The following is a 20,616-nucleotide window of genomic DNA, read 5'->3' as shown; positions in this document are numbered from 1 at the left end:
TACCACCCATTCAGAGTACTCCTAAGTTTTCCTTTCCAGTCTGCATTCATTGAGAGAATTCATGCTGATGTCATAAATGACTGACACAATCTGAATCCAAAGAAGGTACAAGTCTTTCACAACCCAGGTTATAATTTCTGCTACTTATCCATGTTTCTGTTGATAGCATTATAATCACTCATCCACTCCCTGGGGAGTGGCCATTCGGAATTTATTATACAGGCTTACAATTTTATAAAATGACAGGATAACTTTCAAGCGTATTAAGAGATAGTTCTCAAGAGAAGACATGAGATCATAAGTGCATTTCAAACTTAGACGGAGAAATGTCACCCCTGGGGGAAGAAAAAAAAAGCCACCTCTTAACACAGTTTCTTAAGACACCACAAACCAGTGAGTGCTCTGTAAACCCATAGAGGCAATACATCATGTACATCCCAAATATGACATTTATTGGAGATTATTTGGTTATCAGTCCTCTGATCTGAACAATTCAGTTTGGTTTGAATGATCTACATCACTATTTCACTTATTCATCCATGCAGAAAAAAGATGCCTGTGAAATGCAGGAGGAGGGGAGGGATGAAAGAAATATGAGCAAGGAGAAAAGCAACTGAGGAGGATGCAGAAAAAAGCACAGATGAAAGAAGAAGCAGGAGAGTGAAGACTAAGCCCATGCTGTTGGACAGAATACATGCTCTGCCTGATTAACAATATACATAGCACAGTGCCAAGTGTGGCTGAATGAATTACCAGAGCCAATTAAATGTACCGAGAGCCCACTATGGGCTAAGTGCTAAAGATACAACGATGAATAACTTAAGGCTCCTGCTCTTAACCAGTTCAAAGTTTAGATGAGGAGACTGATAACTAAACAAGTAAATCACACTGGAATGCCGTAAGAAACACAGAATGTCAAAAAAGCCCCCAAAGCACCATCAGAGGCAGAAAGGATTCTGGAGAGGTATGCTATTTGTGTGCCTTTAGGTAAGTAATTGAACCTCATTGTAAAAAGCAGTTCTATCTGGCTGCCTATCTCTTGAGTTTGTTTTGAGATTAAATGAATTCGTGGTTGAAAATCCACTCTGCAAACTGAAAGTCCTATACTATGGTATGAGACGGCTATTTCCTCCACTCATTTGAGCAAAGGACTATTTAGTACTCACTGTGCACTGGATACCAATACCGAGGGGCTGAGTGTGAGTCCTCTCTGTCTTCTCCCTGTCCCTCTGCCGTCCCACACCTTGGCACAACCAATTTGGTTCCCTACTGTGTGTTGACGTTGACACAGTGCACCCACGAACACACAACCGGAAAAACAATATGAGCACTCACCACCTTCAGGTTGCCTCCATCCTCCATGTGCACAGAAGGTAGTAGGGTGAGTGTGGGGCACTCAGGGAGAGCCCCTGCTGGATGTGACAGTCCTGGCCCTCTCCCCAGCCCCCTTTCCTTCTCTCATTCTCATCCTGCTTGCCTCTCTTTTATGGACAGTTCCCTTTCCCGCCTTTCCTGCCTACTTCTCTCTATTTGTGACTGTTTTTCTCTGTTTTCTCCGCTTTACTCCTTCTCAGCATTTGGGCATTAGCGCTTCTCCCATTTAAGAACAGAGTAATTCCTAAAATCTCCTGGAAGCTGTCTGTGAGGAGCAGAGAAGAGGGGAGGTGCCTCCATGGAGGCCAGGGAACCTCCGCAGCTGTCTCAGAGCCCCATTCCCATGCTAGGACTCTCTAACGCTGCCTACTTCCTGCCTGACTCCCTCCCCTCTCCGGCCTCCCATTCTCTCCCTTCCCTCTCCACCCCTCTTTCTCCTGTACCCCTCCTCTTCTCCCTCCCCTCTCCCCTCTCCTCTCGCCCCTCGCCTCTCTTTCCCTTTGCTTCTGATTAGGCAATTCTCTCCCTAGTCCTGTCCTTTTCTTCCTCAGGGACCCTAAGCCCACGTCCCACTTTTCTTTGTAATCTCGACCTCCCGGCCCCCGCGCGCCCTCTCTCGGTCCTAGCGCCCCTTTCTCCCCTCTCCTCTCCCACCTGCCTCTCCCCAGCTGGCTCTGAGTCGCGCTGGGACGACTGGCGAAGTTCACCCGGGACTCCAAAGCCCGGACACGTAGCAGCTCTGGGCTCTGCTCAGCAGCGGATGAGCTCACTGAATTTTGCGCACTTGATTGGCTACTTCGGGGCGCTGCGGCGGGAGACCCTGAAAAGATTCGCAAGGCCGGTTTCTTTGTCCCTCCGCCTCTTCAGGTTGGGCTAGGGACTTAGGCCATTAGGTATTTCTTGGAAATGGAATTCCAGTAACCAAGAAAGGAATAGGCAGACAGGTAGGGGTAAGGTAGGTGCCAAAGGGAGCATGGAATTGATTTAAAATTGTCTGCAGGGGGATGTAGGAAGTAAGTTTCTTGGTTTCCTTAGTTTTCCTTGCAATACCTCAAGAAAGGCGTTAGGAGCCACCTTATAGGAAGAGAGGTGAGGAGGTGACGCAGGCCCTGGAAAAGGGGTTTGTTGTCCCAGAGGAAGGAGCAGACTCAGTCATTTAGAGGGGCTAAGGGTAGAGTAGGAAAAAAAGATAATTTGAGTAGCCCATAGAAGGTAGCAATCTGGGAAGACATGGTACGACTTTCAGCCCTAACCATGATCTGTTTCTTCAATGGTGGGAGTCTCACACTGAAACAAATAGAGCTTTGTATTTAAAATCAGGCATTGAATTTCTAGTCTTCATCTCCTATTTGTATGACCCTGGGCGAGTCATTTCATTCTATTTCCACTCTGCAAAATAGGAATGATAATGTCCTTGTACTTATTTTACAGGTTTATTAAGAGGGTTACATGTGAAAGTATTTTCTAATTATTAAATGTGTAGTAATTTTAGTGAATCATATGGTGGAGCAGAAAGAATTCTGGATAAGGAATGAGAAATCTTTGGTGGTCTTTCATTTTTCTATAGTGAACTTCACCAAGTCACTTTTAACCTTTAAGAGTTTCATTGTCCTCATCTGCGAAGTGGGAGAACTAGACTGGATGAACTCTTAAGATCTCTTTGGCACTAACATTCTATGACTGACTGATAAAAGTTAGCATCCTCCTTTAATTCACCCCTTCAGAGAAAAAGTCACTTCCTTTTTCAGAACTCTAGTTAATTTCTCCCCTTGGTAAGAACCCTACCTTCTCTTAGGTATCCTGGTGAACCTATTTTTCACAGGGACCTAGCCTTTCCCACATGCCCAGCAATGAAAGTAGAGCCCCACACTGTAGCAGGATACATGTAGGGCTCATGCTTGATGGAGATTCTCTCCCCAGGCTACTGGCAGGAGCAGGATTTGGAGCTGGGAACTCTGGCTCCACTCGACGAGGCCATCAGCTCCACAGTCTGGAGCAGCCCTGACATGCTGGCCAGTCAAGGTGAGAATCCAGGCCCCCTCATCTCAATGTCCCTCAGTTCCCTCACTCATCCTCACATCCTCTCCCACTCATGTTGCCTTCACCACATGTTCTCACTCCTCTCATTACCACACAGCACTTTCTCCTTTCCATCTGACATTTTAGTTCTTAGTCTGCACCACCAAATTCTGTTGCACCTACTCCTTCTCCCTTACTCCAGTACAGAGACCTCTGTACACCCTACACTTCTTTCCAAAAATAAAATGATTCCAGGGGAATATATTACTCAGAATAAAGAGGTTCTGGAAAGACACAATCAGGTAGAATTCTTCAAAGGGAACCAGGGACAAAGGGATGACTGGTCAAAAATTGGCACGTGGCTATGGTAAATGAAAGGTTTCTCAAACCATTTCAGAGGTTTTAGGAATATATCACTTTCAACTTTACTCAGCCAGCTCAGTCCCTGGTACACTAATCTCAAAATCATAGTTTTAATGCTCAATTTAGATGATGACTTGACAAGCATTTCAATGTAAAGGGCACCGTATTGAAAGACACAGGAACAGAGTTCTAATTCTAACTCAGATTAGTACAGTGAGCTCAGGCAATCATTGCATCTCCATTGCCTCATTGCCTACATTTGTAAAATGAGGGATTCCATGATCCCAAAGATCTCACTCAGTTCTACTAATTTTTACAATTCTTAATGCTGAAACTAACCACCAGGCTTGTGCTCCAATTTGGGAACAGTCACCCTGAACAGTCGATGCTATCAGTCAATAGCATCAACTCCAGCACGCACATCTTCATTCCTCAGGGCCTCTGCTCTGCTGGGAGCACCCATTGGCTATTTCTTGGAAATGGAATTCCAGTAACCAAGAAAGGAATAAGCAGACAGGCAGGGGTAAGGTAGGTGCCAAAGGGAGCATGGAATTGTTTTAAAGTTCTCTACAGGGGAATGTAGGAAATAAGTTTCTTAGTTTCCTATTCAGACATAAGCAATGTTGGTGAACCAATTTAGTGTCAAAGAACAGATTTTTGTGGATGCATTAGAATCAGACCTGGAAGGTGTTGTCTATTTTAGATTTGTTCGGTGGGGATCAGTGCTACTGAGTCACAGAGAGTCAGTTCTGAAGACGAGGGAATCAGTACAGGAAATCAGATTCCATGCTGTGGGGAACAAGGAACAACAGGAATAGTGTCATGGAGCCTGAGGGGCTCCCCGGTAGGTGTGACCAGAAGGCACAGTTGAGATTTAAATGCCTCATCCATAAGATACCTTCCTAGTCCTTTTTGTTTTGTTTTGTTTTGTTTAACTTGACTAAGGAGAGAAGGATTAGAAAGCATGTTTTCATCACATTGAAGAGAAAACCTTTATCCTTCCCTCTTTAAAATGACAACATCAGGATGGTGATTTGGGTTGTGTGTTGGGAGGCGGGTAACACTAATACCACGGGAAATATGCTAAGGGCCTTGATTGAAGGGAAGTTATTGTTAGACGAATTGAAATGTATGTAAAAATGTTTCACTTTTTAAAATATTTTGTTTGTTTTGCAGTTTTCTACCAGCTACCTCTTGTGTAAATGAATGTGCAATCCAAGAGCTGGTTTAGCCTTTTCCCCATTTTAGTTTTAGGATTATTAGTCACAACTGCTTCTCCTGTTCTTGTTCTTATATGTAGGTGGTGGCAGGAAGGCAAAACGTAGAACAACAGATATGTATGTGTGTTTTCAAAAGTAAATGGTAGAACCATATCAGAAAAGACACATGTGGAGTGGTATGTGCAGATTTGGAGTGCCTTTACTCCTCTAAATGTTCGCGGCCCTGTCAGTTCATTCAGGAAACATTTAACAAGTGACTGTTTGTTTTTCTGTGTATTCAAAGTAAGTAAAACTAAGATCTGTCTTTCCCTCCACCGCCACCACCACCTCTTTTCCTTCCCCCATGAAACCTTACGGGTACACAGAGACCTTGTGTACACAAGGGCCTTGGATAGTCTGAACTAGATGAGGTGTATTTTGGCTCAGAAATGGGAGGAGGGGCTAGGGGTCCTCAGGAAACTAACACTCTTCTACTCCTGCAGACAGCCAGCCCTGGACATCTGATGAAACAGTGGTGGCTGGTGGCACCGTGGTGCTCAAGTGCCAAGTGAAAGATCACGAGGACTCATCCCTGCAATGGTCTAACCCTGCTCAGCAGACTCTCTACTTTGGGGAGAAGAGAGGTAGTATCTCATGAGTTATCTTTCTCCGTGAAAACCATGGGCTAGAGAAGGGGACTGCAGACACCGAGGGGAACTGTTCCTGTCATCCAGAGGCTGAGAAACATGGTGGTCTGCTGTTTGAGGATGTAACAAGCCATGAGTTCCCCAACTGGTTCCAGTAGTGCAGCTCTGATTTACAGCATGCATAATCTTATAGGGTTCTGGAGTGACTTCACCCCACAGGAACTCTAACAGGAAGCTGACGTCAGTGTTGCCCTAGGTATCTGACAATGAAGCTCACGAAATCCAAAGAATTTTCTGAGTATCTCTTAGGCTACTATGTCTAATGACCCAGAAAAGTGATTGAATGACTTAAAGACTGCTTAAACGCAGGAGCAGTTATTTTTTCCCCACCCACCATACTAGACCCCTTCCCCCAAAGAAGCTGGCCTGGGATTGGAAGGTAAACATGAAAGGTGCCAGTAAAATCCTAGCTTTCCATTCTCTTGATTTCCCCAGCCCTTCGAGATAATCGAATTCAGCTGGTTACCTCTACGCCCCACGAGCTCAGCATCAGTATCAGCAATGTGGCCCTGGCAGACGAGGGCGAGTACACCTGCTCAATCTTCACTATGCCTGTGCGAACTGCCAAGTCCCTCGTCACTGTGCTAGGTGAGACTCCCAAACCCCAGTGTCTCTACAACATGCTTCCTTGCAAACAAACCTCCCTAGATGGGTCCCTGAAGCAGCTGGGAGCCAGACAAGTCTCCAAGCACTTTAGGAAAGTTCAGCCTGTGTTCCCCTGGCAATGGGATAAAATGTAAAAAGAAATGGGTTTTAATCCTTTGTGCTCTACTTGCTGTTTGATCTAGGACAAGGTTCTTACTCTCTTTGAGTCTGAATTTTCTCTTATAACAGAGAGATGATCATACCCCTTCTACTTACCTCCCAAGATGGTGTGAGGAAAACACAAGACATGCATGTGTTATAATTTCCAAAATAAGTACCCCAGTTGCTTACATGCTCTCATCTTCATCCTATATTTCATCCTATATTTCAACTTCCTTCTTTGCGTCTCTGAGACTCACACTATTTCTGTGGCCACCCAATTGTGCTGTAAGTGGAGGGTCATATATCATGCCTGTGCTATGGCATTGCTCCTCACTGCCATGCTGTCTCCCGCAGGCCTTCCTTTCTGGTCCTCAGGGAGGAGATCAAAAAGAAAGATGATTTATCTAGTCTTCTACCCATCAGAAATTATAGTAGAACCTAGGTACACAGAGAAACCATCTCCACAGGGAGAGCAGAAGTGTGACCCCATGGGGCCTCTCCTTCCTATCCTGGCCATCCCCTATCCATGGCAGGAATTCCACAGAAGCCCATCATCACTGGTTATAAATCTTCATTACGGGAAAAGGACACAGCCACCCTAAACTGTCAGTCTTCTGGGAGCAAGCCTGCAGCCCGGCTCACCTGGAGAAAGGGTGACCAAGAACTCCACGGTGAGTACCTCCTGCCTTGGGGTTACAGGAGAAGGTGGTGCTGGAAAGAGAGAGAAGTGCCTGTCTATGAACGTACACAGGAGGCATGGTATGGAAGAGAAAAGGGGAATGACATATATTTTGTGTGCACTCAAGTGCCTATGTGTGTGTTGGGGCCTACATTCTCCCTGCCACAACTTTCTAAGTTTATCTAGGTTGAGACTCACCATCTGTACATCTACAATGAGGCCCACATGATATCTGTATGTTAGGTTTACTATGTGTCTCTCTCTGTGTGTTTGTGTGTGTGCCACTGTTTCTGCACTCTAGGAGAACCAACCCGCATACAGGAAGATCCCAATGGTAAAACCTTCACTGTCAGCAGCTCGGTGACATTCCAGGTTACCCGGGAGGATGATGGGGCGAGCATCGTGTGCTCTGTGAACCATGAATCTCTAAAGGGAGCTGACAGATCCACCTCTCAACGCATTGAAGTTTTATGTATGTCATGGGCTTGGGGATGAAGAAGGATGAGGTATGAGATGAGGACCAGGGAGAAAGAAAATGCAGGTGACTGTGCGTGAAACAACATGCACAGTTAAGTGAATAGGTAAAAAATGAAACAAGGACTGCCAGGACTAGGCCGGGGTTGGCAAACTCTTTACAGAGGGCCCAGTAATGAATATTTTAGGCTTTGAGACCCATACAGCCTCTGTGTCAACTACTTAATTCTGCCGTTGTTGTAGGGACTTAGTCATAGACAATATGTAAACAAACGAGCTGGGCTGTGTTCCAGTAAAACTTTATTTACAAAAGAATGCAGGTGGCAGGATTTGGTCCAAGGGGATACCAACCCGTGGGCTAGGCCGGTGTAATGTAGCCAGGCTGCAAACTGTCGTCGTAACTGTGGTAACTCAGGATTCCCAGGAAGTAGTTTCTAGTCTGCACTCCACCACTTACTAGCTGTGTGATATTCAGAAGATTACTTTACCCCACTGAGCTTGATTCTATATTTGCTAAGTGAAAGAGATGAGCGTGGGGATCACTACAGTTTTATCTTGGTTTAACAATTTATGATTTCAAGAAAATATGGGTGGTAGGAAAGCACAGTTTCCCTGGCATCATTATTCCCAGATCTTTTCCTTACTGACTACTCTTCTATTTGCCCCAGCTCCATGTATTTTCCTGGGATTCTGACCTGAAATGGCCACTGTCACTGTCATTACTCCTGGCCCTTCCAAGGACACTCACACCCTCTGTGGAATTTGCCTTTAGTATGGTTAGGACACTTCTGAGGAAGTTTGGAAACGGGAATTTCTCATCTGAGGAAATTCAGAAATTTGTAAAGAACAGCCTCTCTGGGTGGAGGAACCAAAGGGAAAAGAATCAGCTAAAGTCCAATGGGAGAAGTTAGAGTTAGGAAATGGTGTATTTCTTGTGCTAACTTACCTAAAAGTTGGGCAGTTTTCAAAATAACCAGAGCCCTTCATCCTCTTCTTGTGGAATCGACCTAGGCCCAATTATTTTCCTGACTTCAGTGTTATTTAATCATATCTTAGACCCATTACTCAAACTTTAACCTGAGGTAGGTTTAGGGTGCATCACTATTCATTGAGCAGACTCAATCCACAGGCCGACAATCCGGATTCTAGCCGCAGTGCTGCCGCTTACTAGCTGTGCTCCTTTGGCCAAAGCATTTCATCTTTCTGTGGCTCCTGCTTACTTCGCTGAGTTATTGTGAGGATAAATAAAACAATGCATGTGAAAGAACTTTGTAAATGTCAAAGTTCTATATTCCTATAAGGTGCTTCTCTAATTATTAGTTCCTAGTGTGAGGCCCTGACCTGGAGCTTTTCCCCCCGCCCCTTGGTCCCTGGCCAGAGCTAAAGCCTTGGTCCCCTGCCTGAGCCCCAAAGACTCCTCTGTTAGATACCAGACCATCTGGCAGTTACTCGCCAGGGACCCTTTTAGCCCAACTGTGATCAGCAGTCAATCAACAAATGCTATACTCCAGGCACTGTGCTAGAGGTTTCTATGGCCGTGGGGTCCCAGAACGCCCATTCTTTCACCTGGCCTGATTCTCTGTGTCCCATTTGATTTGGCTGAAACACGTTCATTAACTGGTTGTTAAGGTTGGCTCTATCCTTAGGGGAAGCTTCAGCCTCTTTATCTGTTGTTCTTGACCAGCATCTGGTTGTATTGTTCTGAGCAGCCATCTGGACCTAGCCTCCTAAGCAGCCCTTCGGCGTCAATGGCAGATGCCATTCTTCCTTCACAGAGCCCTTCTATATTGTGTCAGTGCCTTTTTGCAGCCAAAATATGACCCTGGTCTCTTGCTGTTTCAAAGCTCTCACTTCGTGTTTGCACTGACCATTCAAAATGATGTTTTGTGTTCAAGCATTGCTTCCAGTTCTAAGCTCCCTTGCAGAGCAGAGAGAACTGAGAAGTTGTGAGCTCAATATGTGACAAGTTCAAGTTTATTTGTTCTGTAAAAAATATGTATTAGGTCTTTCCTATGTGCTAGGAGGTTTGCTAGGCACAGGTAAACCACTCATTTCCCTTCTCAGCTTTCTGTTAAGACATCTCTTAGGGCCCACCACAGACAGACCTTCCAGAATCCTATCACACAAGGTTGCAGGAGAAGTTGCTCACATATTCAATAGCAATATTGGTCCTTGTTCATGAGAAGTAGGAGAAGGAAGGTCTTTGTTGCACTTCTTGAGCTGCGGGAACATTTAGAGGTAGAAGCTATAGTGTGCAACTAAGTGAGGGAATCTCCTAAGCCATGTGGGGAGGTTTTCACTGACACCGTTTCCTTCTCCACAGACACACCAACTGCGATGATTAGGCCAGACCCTCCCCATCCTCGTGAGGGCCAGAAGCTGTTGCTACACTGTGAGGGTCGCGGCAATCCAGTGTAAGAAGATCCATTTCCTGGTCTCCTCCTTACTCTCCACATTCTCAGATTGCCTTCTTCACATAACAGCTCCTTCCTATCTCCTCTGTGTTGTCTGACCTGAGCCTCTCATTTCCCTGACTGTCCAATAATGTCTGCCTGCAATTAGTTCTTCTGCAAAGCAGCACAAGTGGGAAGGGGCCACTCCCTAACTCAGTCCCTGAGTTTCTCACAAAGGCCAAGTTAAAGTAAGATACAAGTTTGGAGATCTACAGCTTCCCCAGAACGAACCCCAAGAGGCCACCTGGAGTATAGCAGCTCCAGTGTCTCTGGCCCCGGTAATTTCTCCAGCCTCATCAAACAGTCCTTGACATCCCTGCTCCCAGTTATTTTTTTTTTTCTTTTAGCTCCCTGGCCTATGCTCTCCTGAGCTCTTCTGATTTGTCTGCCTCGACAGCCCCCAGCAGTACCTATGGGAGAAGGAGGGCAGTGTGCCACCCCTGAAGATGACCCAGGAGAGTGCCCTGATCTTCCCTTTCCTCAACAAGAGTGACAGCGGCACCTACGGCTGCACAGCCACCAGCAACATGGGCAGCTACAAGGCCTACTACACTCTCAACGTTAATGGTGAGCCCTCCTCAGTTCTCTTCCTCCAGAATCTCCTTTCTCTGTCCATCTTATGCCCTTTTTTAAAATGCTTCCTGATAACATCCCCAAACTGTGACGGGGAGTGGAGTAAAGGAAAACCAGCCCACCACTGGGGTCCCTGAGGGCTTAGGTCCCAGGTCCACTCTAGAATGTGTAATGGCCGCTTAGTGAAAAAACATTAGAAGGGTGGGCTCTCATCTGCCTTTCTTTGGTAGTGGTGGCCTGGGTGATACCATCTTCCATCCCCTGCACTTGTCTGACAGCAAGAACAATAATTCTGTGTGCAGAGGCCCCAAAGCCTCTCAAGTGCAGGCGCAGGTGCATTTCCTTCTCTAACTGGCTCTTCTCAGAGTTGCTTCTCCTAAGACTAGGTATTGGGTGCATGCAACTGCTGTCATTTTTTTTTTTTCTGCCCACCTTAAGCACAGTGTACTGGGTCTGGACAGAAAATAGAGAGAAGCTTGTACTATGCCAAGAGACAGAATCTTTTCTCAGATGCCATATCTTCTAGAAGGACCAGGTGATGCTCCTTCTCTGAAGTTCTTCTCAAAGCTGTGACCACAAAACCCAGCTTCAGGAGTAGTGACAGGGTGACACAGAGGCCCCTTTATGGAGAGTTGACGGGGGATTTTTTTGAAGATCCCAATGGCTGTGGGTCCCACCAGAAAGTCTTATCTTTTCTCAGAATAGGGGAAATGCATTGTCGGGCAAACATCAGAGGCTCCCTTACTTGAGACACTCATTAAAACAGTTGAGGGGATAAGAGCCAGGCCTCCCAGCGATAAGAGGTCTGAGTTCTTGGAATCAGAATGTCTGGATGGGTGATTCCCACTCCAGGGGCAGACCTCAGCATGTGGGAGCTGCCTCAGCACAACAAGGCTATTGTAGGATGCCAAGAGCAAGGACAATGCACTGAGCTCCGGTCTCTGCCCCCAGATCTCTCCAGACCAATCTGATGATGATTGGCAGTGAGAGAAAGTTCTTGTGCCCTTGTGGTTGGTATCTTGCTGATCTCCCCTCTGCCCTGTGCTCAACAGCCAGGCAGAGGGAGTCCTGTTGGACTGCGTCTGTTTCCAGTGCTGACGCCTGGTGGTAGAAGGAGCTACTGCATCTTATTCCAGGAATATCCTTAAGTGGGCGGGACTGGAACGAAATTAAATGCAGTTCTACCTAGAGACAGGGGCCTGTAATTGATGACCCCAGAGGTCGTTTGGCCATGGAAACCTGTGCTTCTCTAAGGAACTGCCATTTCCATAGCCTGTGGAATAAGTATCCAGGACTGATTTTCCATGTGGACTGTGTCTCGCATACTCCCTGAGAGAGAGACAGCAGGTAAACTCACTCTGCTTCCTCCAAGTTACACCATCACCTCCACCCCAATCATATCATAGATTTCCTGGACTCATCCTCTCCCTTCCTCCCAAGCAGGGCATAAAAAACCAGAACACAAATGTTTTCTTTTCGAATAAGGTGTAGACAGGCAAGGAACTGAAACGCGGGCCCAGCCAAGCCTGAGGAGACATAAGGTAGGAAAGACAAAATATGTAAGGAGTCAATGAGGCATTAAGACTCAAGCTGAGTCCATGGAAAACAGCAGCTCTCCCATGGGTGGGAGAGTTATGTCTATGGCTACATCAGAACTGTGTGCTGGGCCCGTGCGAGTCCTCAGATATTTGGGACTCTGGCTGTGGCTGCTGATGTCTTTGCCACACCCGGCCCAGTCTGTGCTGTTGATCCTCTATATAGGTTGTCAATCCTCTACATAGGTTGCCAATCCTCTACATAGGTTGCCATGGAGGATAGATGCTATATATTCAGTGGCAGAGACATCCACTAGCATGAGAGAAAGCATCTTTTCCTTTGCACAAACGCTTTGAGGGTGGCAAAGTGAAGGCGGAGTCCCAGGCCTCCTCCTCGGGAAAGACTAGAGGCTTGGAGTTTCACTGGAACACTAAACTCCCCTGCCACAAAGGAACAGTGTTCTTTACATAGACGATAGATTGTGGCTCCTTACATCTATCATCTTTTGTAAGGTGCTGTCAAAGTGCCTAATTCTTGGCTCTATCAGGTTTTACTGTTCCTTCCCTATCTGATCTTAGGGCGGTGGGTGAATAGGCTGAGAAGGCCCTTAGAGCTAGGGGAGCTGGCTCAGAATATCAAGCAGACAGGAGGGTAAGAGGGAATGGGGACAGAGAAGGAACACTCTGATAACCCAGAAATTAAAAAGAAAAAGAGGGAGAAAAGAAAGAAGGAAACAGGGCAGGAGGAGGGAGGAAAGAAGGAAGAGAGGCAGGAAGAAGGAAGGAAAAGAAGAGGGGGAGGGAGGGAGGAAGGAAGGAAGGAAGGAAGAAATGGAGGGAGGGAGGGAGGGAAGGAGAGGCATTAAAGCAATGATCTTTGACCAAGGCCAAGCTTCAGTGCCAAGAACTCAACTTAGATGACTAGGTATAGGCAGATTTATTTATTTATTCATTAATCCATCAATTTGTTTTAACAAATACTATAATCCAGGCGTGGCGTATAAGCACAAGATAAGGCATGATGAATGATACTGCTCCATTTCCTGATGTTAGTACCTGTTCCCTGCTGTGTAAGACTATTCATGGCCAAGTTGGAATGCTATAAGATAAGGGCTCTCCCCGGATCTGACTGTGTGTGTTGCCCTTTCTTCCAGACCCCAGTCCGGTGCCCTCCTCCTCCAGCACCTACCACGCCATCATCGGTGGGATCGTGGCTTTCATTGTCTTCCTGCTGCTCATCATGCTCATCTTCCTCGGCCACTACTTGATCCGGCACAAAGGTCAGAGGCACAAAGAGAGCATCAGCAGAACTTGGGAGGGGCAGGCAGACCAATCAGAGGCAGGCATGAGGAGAAGCAGACAGTGGAAAGGGCCTTCAGAGACTTGTCAGCCTTTTGGAGTGTTTAGGGAATTAAAAATGGAGCCAACCCTATCATTGCCAACCCTGTGATAACTGAGCACCACCAACCCCGCAGTAAAGCCTGATCACTTGGGGATCGTCCAAGTGAAATCAAACCTTCCCACTCAGTCAGCGGTTGCTCCCATGCTGCTCTACCTCCAGGTCTCCTGCTGCAAGACAGAGAGCTCGTGAAACTGCATCTCCATCTCATTGCTTCCTGCGCTTTCTTCCTTTCTGTCTGTTTAACCTCATTTTCTTTCTCCTTTGATCTCATTGCCTTTCTTTCCTCTCCCCCTTTTCTACCTTCTCTCTTATATCCATGCCTTCTCTCTACCCTCTTCTCACATTCCTTCCTCTCAGACTTCCTGCTCTGCTATTAATTCTAGCCAGCGGCCTGACTCCATAGGCTGGTCATACATAAGCCAGATCTCAATTGCTTTGCTCATGAAGCTGACATAGCAGATCCCCCATCACCAAGTTGCGTGCACACCCATGCATACACACACACACGCGTGCACGCGCGCGCACACACACACACACACACTTCTCTTTCTTGCTTTGTATTATAAATGAGATTCTACTTAGGGGTAGGATTCATTATTCATGAAGGGTGTGGTCAGGTGAGGCATGTTGGAAGCAAAATGTGAATTAGGTAAGGTGGAGTAGAAGAGAGCTATTGGCAAGAGAAAAATTACTTGAGCAGTATGTGACTGGGTGGGTGAGAAAGTGGGCAGGGTGGACTCAGAGGTTGGGAAGCTGCTTCTAAGAGGAGAAGCCTCTGTCTCTACACAGGAACCTACCTGACACATGAGGCAAAAGGCTCCGACGATGCTCCAGACGCGGACACGGCCATCATCAATGCAGAAGGCGGGCAGTCGGGAGGGGACGACAAGAAGGAATATTTCATCTAGGGGCACCTGCCCACTTCCAGCGCCCCCCAGGGGCCCAGTGGGGACTGCTGGGGCCATCACCAACCCGGACTTGTACAGAGCGACCCCAGGGCCGCCCCTCCCGCTTGCTCCCCAGCCCACCCACCCCCTTGTACAGAATGTCTGCTTTGGGTGCGGTTTTGTACTCGGTTTGGAATGGGGAGGGAGGAGGGCGGGCGGGGGAGGGGAGGGTTGCCCTCAGCCCTTTCCGTGGCTTCTCTGCATTTGGGTTATTATTATTTTTGTAACAATCCCAAATCAAATCTGTCTCCAGGCTGGAGAGGCAGGAGCCCTGGGGTGAGAAAAGCAAAAAACAAACAAACAAAAAACAAAACCCTGGAGTGTTAGGAGGAGAGTGAAGGTAGAGGGGTGAGGAAGGGTAAGGGGCAGGGCTGGTTTGGAGCTGGGGGCTCTCACCAGCCCTCCTTTCAGCCTCTACAACAGAGCAGCTTCCCGGACTTCTCCAGGAACCCAGAAACGGGATGGTTGTCGGCAAAGGTTGGGAGTGGCTTTTCGTCTGGTAGCCACACACCTGAGCACTACGGACAGGGAGGCAGGTGCCACCTTGACACCCCTCTTCCATAGCAATGGGAAGGTGATGAGTGCGGGAGTCCTGAGGAGATGTGGCCTGCAGACAACACGCAGCCATGCAGGGACCCAGGACTTTAACCTGGGGAGGACGCAGGTCCCTGCAAGGAAGAGTAGATTTGGAGAGGAAGGATGGAGGTGGACTATTGCCCCATTCCCCCCGGAAATGAACAAAGCCGGGCCCTTTCCATAGGAACTGCCCTTGGAGATAGCAGAGTGTGGCTGCCCCTCGTTGCTCCAGCAGCTGTGGGAGAGGCACTGCTCTGGGGCCTGAACTGCCTCTGCTTCCCCCGCTGAGGGGCCCCTCACTCTTACCCAAGACTCTGGATTGTTGCACGGCAACCACTCCTCCCATGGCATTGCTCAGCAACTACTCCTCCCTTCCTAGCCACCCTGTGCCCCCTTCCTGGTCCCAACGCCAGCCCTTCGTCCTTCCTCCCTCAGCAGCCAGGCAGACATAACAACAAAACTACTAAAAGGAGCTTCACTGCAGTGAGCTGTTTCCTGCCCAAACTAAGGGAATATTGTGAACTGTGTGCATGTGTGTGTAGTGTGTATGCATGTGTGCATGTGTGCGTGTGTGTGCATGTGTGTGAGTGAGTGAGAGGCAGAGCGAGGGACTGAGGAGGAGGGCTAAGAGCCAGGGGTCCTGGGCAAGTGGACAGGGCTGTGGGACATGTCGGGGAGGCTTTGGGAATGGGGTATTCCTAGTCAGGGTTCACACCTCACCTGGGATGTTGTTCCATGCTGGTATTTCCTCTGCCACCCCCAATGCCCATCCGTCTTGGAGAAAGGAGTCCCCGGGTATGTGTTTGCCCAGCTGTCCATTCTATCTCTCCCTTAAACACAGAGCATTCAGCCCTTCCCTGGATTTCCCTCCTTTGAGCCATGGAGTCAGTGCCACAGCCTTTGCTATGCACCTCTCAGGCCTCTCCTTGGCGTTGACCCTGGAAAGACCTACCACCACCTATTTTTCTCATAGTCTGTACCCAGTGAGTTGAAGGCTGGGTCCCCACCCTTCCTTTTGATTTCCTGTCTTCCTTCTCATGGCCCCAGCTGGTTGCCATGGAGATAAGGTTCCTGGTCCTCCCTGTCCTGGCCGGACTGCCCCGCCTCAGATCCAGGATGCCCTTGGCATCGCTCCCACCCTCCGCCAGCTTTTCTTCCCTGGTCTGACAATGGGCATGCAAAAAGGGGCAGCTGCAATCTAGCAGGCCTGCCCACCCCCCTTCAGTTCAGGTAATACAGTTGTGAATCTTCCAGCCGCTGGTTAGGGCCCTGGGCACCACAGGCAGCCCCTCACCTAAGCCAGGGCCTACTCCTCTTACAACAGCAAGAGAGCCCTGGGGCCCCAGGCCTGTCGAGCTTCTTGTCTCCCAGCACCCGCTTTTGGGAAAATGACTTTTCCTCTTCAAGCTGAACCACTCTGTCCATATTACACAGAAGCCATATTTGTACGGGGGGTGGGAGGGAGAGGGGCTGTTGTGCTGTGTGTGTCTGTCCAGGGGTGGGGGGGGTGGGGGAAGGGAGCAGGGAGGGGACCGTGTATCTTTATAATCTTTCTAACTCTCCTGTGCTAATCTCAGAGGGGTCACCCTCAATATATCTGGATTATCCGTGTCATTCAGCTGCCTCCTTTCTGCTCCTCTTGCTGCTGCTGGGATGTGTGTATGTGAGGGTCTTCTTCCCATACCCCTTGCACCTGGTGCCTGGTGCCTCAAAAGGTGGTGTGTCCCTTGCCAGGCCACTCTCAAGAATATCTATGTACAGCAACAATATAACTCTACAAGGGAGAGAAGTGTGTTCACTTCCTTTTGCTAAGCCCTTCCTTTCCGGAGAGTGTCTTGGGGGGCATCTGACTGCTTCCCCCCACCCTCTGCCAGGCATTGCTGGAGAATGTTAAGATGGCGATGGAGATGCCATCAACCCCACCCTGCAGAGCATCACCAGACACCACCAGACCAAATTCACTTTCCAGCCCCTTCATGTTGAACCTGAAACTTGAGCTAGTGTCTTGGGAGAAAAGGGGGAAATCTCTACGAGGTACCCATCCTTCTGCACCTTAGGTCTGAGGTGCTTGGCCCCCTAGGAAGCCCTACATGAATGGGACAGAAGGTCCTTAACAACACTGGAGATGAAGCAGCCGATGCTGTTTTGGACAAATGAAACAGCGTCCCCTAACCAGCCCTTTCTATCTCATTGCTCTGACTTGGACACGCCATGGCTCACTGCTCCCAAAGTCCCCACTATGTCTCCCTAGCTGAGGAAATAAAAGCAGAGAGGGGTGATGAAACAGTGACGATCCTGGGGAAACAGCTGAGGAGGGGAGGGAGGGGGAAGAAGCCACTAAAAAAGTGAAATGGGCTTGGGAGAATCGGCCTGCCTGCAGGGTAGATGCCCTTTCTCTCTGCTGGCCAGCTCTGCCCCTCAGTGAGAAACTTTACATATTGCTAAGATGCCTGGCCAATGAAACAGTTCCAGAGACTTTATGTCCCCCAGTAGGAATATGAATAGAAATCACCCTGTGGGCAATGGTCCCATTTTAAAATATGCTGTCCCATTGTCCCCTAGAGCCTACTTTAACTTGTCAGACCATGTATTCCACTTCATATGCAAGAGGCTTGCACTGAGCCCATAGGTGGCTAGGCAAACACCCAATAGCTCCCTGAAATGGCTTCATTATGCAGCCTCGACAGCCACCCCAACCCTCCCACTCTCACACTGAAACACCCAGACCTAGAGATAGCTAGACACACCCAGACACCCGCCAAGCCCCTCACATACAGATATGTGCACAATGATACACAGCAAACGTACACAGAGTTCAGTACACACAAAGAGCTCACGCCCACATGCACACACCCCTCAGGTGGGACAGAGTTGACCACCACCACCTTTCTCCCAAACACATGGCTTTTGAACTGCCTTTCCTTGGATCAAGTTCAAGGGGATGGAGGAGCAGTGAGAGTCAGCCGCCCTTCCACTCCAATTTCCCAGCACCTCCCTTATCTCTGCCCCACAAGTCACCCAGCCCCCCTCTCTTCCTTCCTTGTGCTTGAAGAATCTCTCCTCGCTGGAAAGCCCCCTGTTTTCTCAATCTCCCTTTCCACTTTGGTAAAATCTCTACTTGCTGGAAAGCCCCCTGTTTTCTCAATCTCCCTTTCCACTTCGGTAAAGTGCCCACTTTCTGGTCCCCACCTTTTTCCTGAGAGTAGTCTCAACCAGTCAAATCCAACCTCAAAACAGGAAGCCCCAAGGCCAGTGACCCCTATAGGCCCGAGGCTTGTGCAGGCAGTGGGCGTGGGGTAAGGCTTCCTGATGCCCCCTGTCCCTGCCCAGAACCTGATGGCCCTCATTAGTCCTTGGCTCTTATCTTGGAAGCACAGGCGCTGACAGCCGTCCCAGCCCTTCTGTCTGCGGGCCTGAACCAAACGGTGCCATGGGGAACTGTCTGCACACGGTGAGTATGGGGCCAGGCCCCAGAGTCCCTTAACCCTATGCCCCTCATTTCCCCTGCTGTTTGCCCCTCAGTCTTTATATCTCTTCCTTTTCCTCCTCATCTTTTCTCCCTTCCCTCTTTTTCCTCATCCTTCAAAGTCTTTTTCCTTCTCTCCTTCCTATGCTAGCCTCCTAGCTCCCTCTTGTGTCCCTCCCTTTGCCTTTGAGTCAGTTCCATCCTGGTCTCTTGGTGCCTTTCCTTCTGACCTTGCACTGCTCCTCCAGCCCCAGCTGCCCTGGCTTCCCCAGGACTGTTCCTGCTCCGGCTCTTCAGGCTCCCTGCTTTGTCCTTTTCCACTGTGCGCACTGCATCTGACTCCTGCAGAGACCTTGTTCTCCCATCCAACCTTCCTCTCTGTCCTCCCCTCCCACCTGCCCCTCAATTCCCAGGAGACTCTTCCGGTATAACTCTGATGGCCTCCTCTGGGTATGTCCTCCAGGCGGAGCTCTCCCCCTCAACTGAGAACTCAAGTCAGCTGGACTTCGAAGATGCATGGAATTCTTCCTATGATGTGAATTATTCCTTCCCAGATGTAGACTACGATGCCAACCTGGAAGCAGCTGCCCCCTGCCACTCCTGTAACCTGCTGGATGACTCTGCACTGCCCTTCTTCATCCTCACCAGTGTCCTGGGCATCCTAGCTAGCAGCACTGTCCTCTTCATCCTTTTCAGACCTCTCTTCCGCTGGCAGCTCTGCCCTGGCTGGCCTGTCCTGGCACAGCTGGCTGTGGGCAGTGCCCTCTTCAGCATTGTGGTGCCCATCTTGGCCCCAGGGCTAGGTAGCACTCACAGCTCTGCCCTGTGTAGCCTGGGCTACTGTGTCTGGTATGGCTCAGCCTTTGCCCAGGCTTTGCTGCTAGGGTGCCATGCCTCCCTGGGCCACAGACTGGGTGCAGGCCAGGTCCCAGGCCTCACCCTGGGGCTCACTGTGGGAATTTGGGGAGTGGCTGCCCTACTGACACTGCCTGTCACCCTGGCCAGTGGTGCTTCTGGTGGACTCTGCACCCCGATACACAGCACGGAGCTGAAGGCTTTGCAGGCCACACACACTGTAGCCTGTCTTGCCATCTTTGTCTTGTTGCCATTGGGTTTGTTTGGAGCCAAGGGGCTGAAGAAGGCACTGGGTATGGGGCCAGGCCCCTGGATGAATATCCTGTGGGCCTGGTTTATTTTCTGGTGGCCTCATGGGGTGGTTCTAGGACTGGATTTCCTGGTGAGGTCCAAGCTGTTGCTGTTGTCAACATGTCTGGCCCAGCAGGCTCTGGACCTGCTGCTGAACCTGGCAGAAGCCCTGGCAATTTTGCACTGTGTGGCTACGCCCCTGATCCTCGCCCTATTCTACCACCAGGCCACCCGCACCCTCTTGCCTTCTCTGCCCCTCCCTGAAGGATGGTCTTCTCATCTGGACACCCTTGGAAGCAAATCCTAGTTCTCTTCCCACCTGTCAACCTGAATTAAAGTCTACACTGCCTTTGTGAAGCGGGTGGTTTCTTATTTTGTCTGGGGAGAAGAAGGAGAATGGAGAGAGAGACATTTTTATGTCAGACTTTCTTGCCAGTGTCTGCTTCTATAGCTGGCTTGGGAAGAAGGTGAATGATAAATAAATACCCTCAGGGTACACAGATGTTCTCTTGAGGTGTGGGGTCACTGCCATCTCAAGGGAGAAGAGAAGAGGAACCAGAGCATGAGGGGAGTCGTTAAACCAAAAAAACCAGAAAGGATGGCTTAGCTGGAAAAAAAGCTGTTCTGAGAAGCAAATGGAATAGGAACTCAAACTGAGAGATAAACAGTGAAGAGTGATGACAAAGCCCAGAGCAATACCACCTCCCCCTGTCCGACCTGCCCAGCCTCTCTCTGTCTTCTGTCTCCTCTCTGGCTTTGTTTAGTGATTAGGACAGTGGTGGGGAAGGTGAAAGAAGCATCCCAGGGGATGTTACTCAGTTCAGGGAACGTATCAAGGTAATTTAAAAAGCCACTTCCTGGGAGTCATCTCTCCCAGGTTCCTCAGCATAACCTGAATGTGTGTGCGTGTGTGTGTGTGTGTGTGTGTGTGTACACATCTGTTTCTCGATCTGTTA

General features: G+C 48.9%; 2 protein-coding genes across 3 annotated transcripts in view; both read left to right on the top strand.

Moving 5' to 3' along the window:
• The window catches only part of CADM3 (cell adhesion molecule 3), a 30,403-nt gene extending 14,872 nt beyond the window's left edge, over positions 1 to 15,531 (top strand). Inside the window, exons 2-10 of one of the 2 annotated variants that reach the window (XM_031012500.3) lie at positions 3,295 to 3,396; positions 5,459 to 5,599; positions 6,098 to 6,250; positions 6,943 to 7,080; positions 7,390 to 7,560; positions 9,886 to 9,976; positions 10,413 to 10,582; positions 13,278 to 13,403; positions 14,315 to 15,531. In XM_031012500.3, the coding sequence (XP_030868360.1) occupies positions 3,295 to 3,396; positions 5,459 to 5,599; positions 6,098 to 6,250; positions 6,943 to 7,080; positions 7,390 to 7,560; positions 9,886 to 9,976; positions 10,413 to 10,582; positions 13,278 to 13,403; positions 14,315 to 14,433 (1,211 nt within the window). In that variant the 3' untranslated portion in view covers positions 14,434 to 15,531. The remainder of the gene's footprint in view (positions 1 to 3,294; positions 3,397 to 5,458; positions 5,600 to 6,097; positions 6,251 to 6,942; positions 7,081 to 7,389; positions 7,561 to 9,885; positions 9,977 to 10,412; positions 10,583 to 13,277; positions 13,404 to 14,314) is intronic. The other variant, XM_031012502.3, reaches the window with a different exon arrangement.
• A 1,295-nt stretch (positions 15,532 to 16,826) lies between these two features.
• Positions 16,827 to 20,017, top strand: ACKR1 (atypical chemokine receptor 1 (Duffy blood group)). The gene is made up of 2 exons (XM_004027056.5): positions 16,827 to 18,499; positions 18,978 to 20,017. The coding sequence occupies exons 1-2, from the start codon at positions 18,479 to 18,481 to the stop codon at positions 19,965 to 19,967; spliced, it is 1,011 nt and encodes a 336-aa protein (XP_004027105.1). The 5' UTR covers positions 16,827 to 18,478; the 3' UTR covers positions 19,968 to 20,017.
• Positions 20,018 to 20,616: the final 599 nt, after the last annotated feature.

Source organism: Gorilla gorilla, chromosome 1, assembly GCF_029281585.2.
Source record: "Gorilla gorilla gorilla isolate KB3781 chromosome 1, NHGRI_mGorGor1-v2.1_pri, whole genome shotgun sequence".
NCBI lineage: Eukaryota > Metazoa > Chordata > Mammalia > Primates > Hominidae > Gorilla > Gorilla gorilla.
This window is presented reverse-complemented; position numbering and strand designations above follow the sequence as displayed.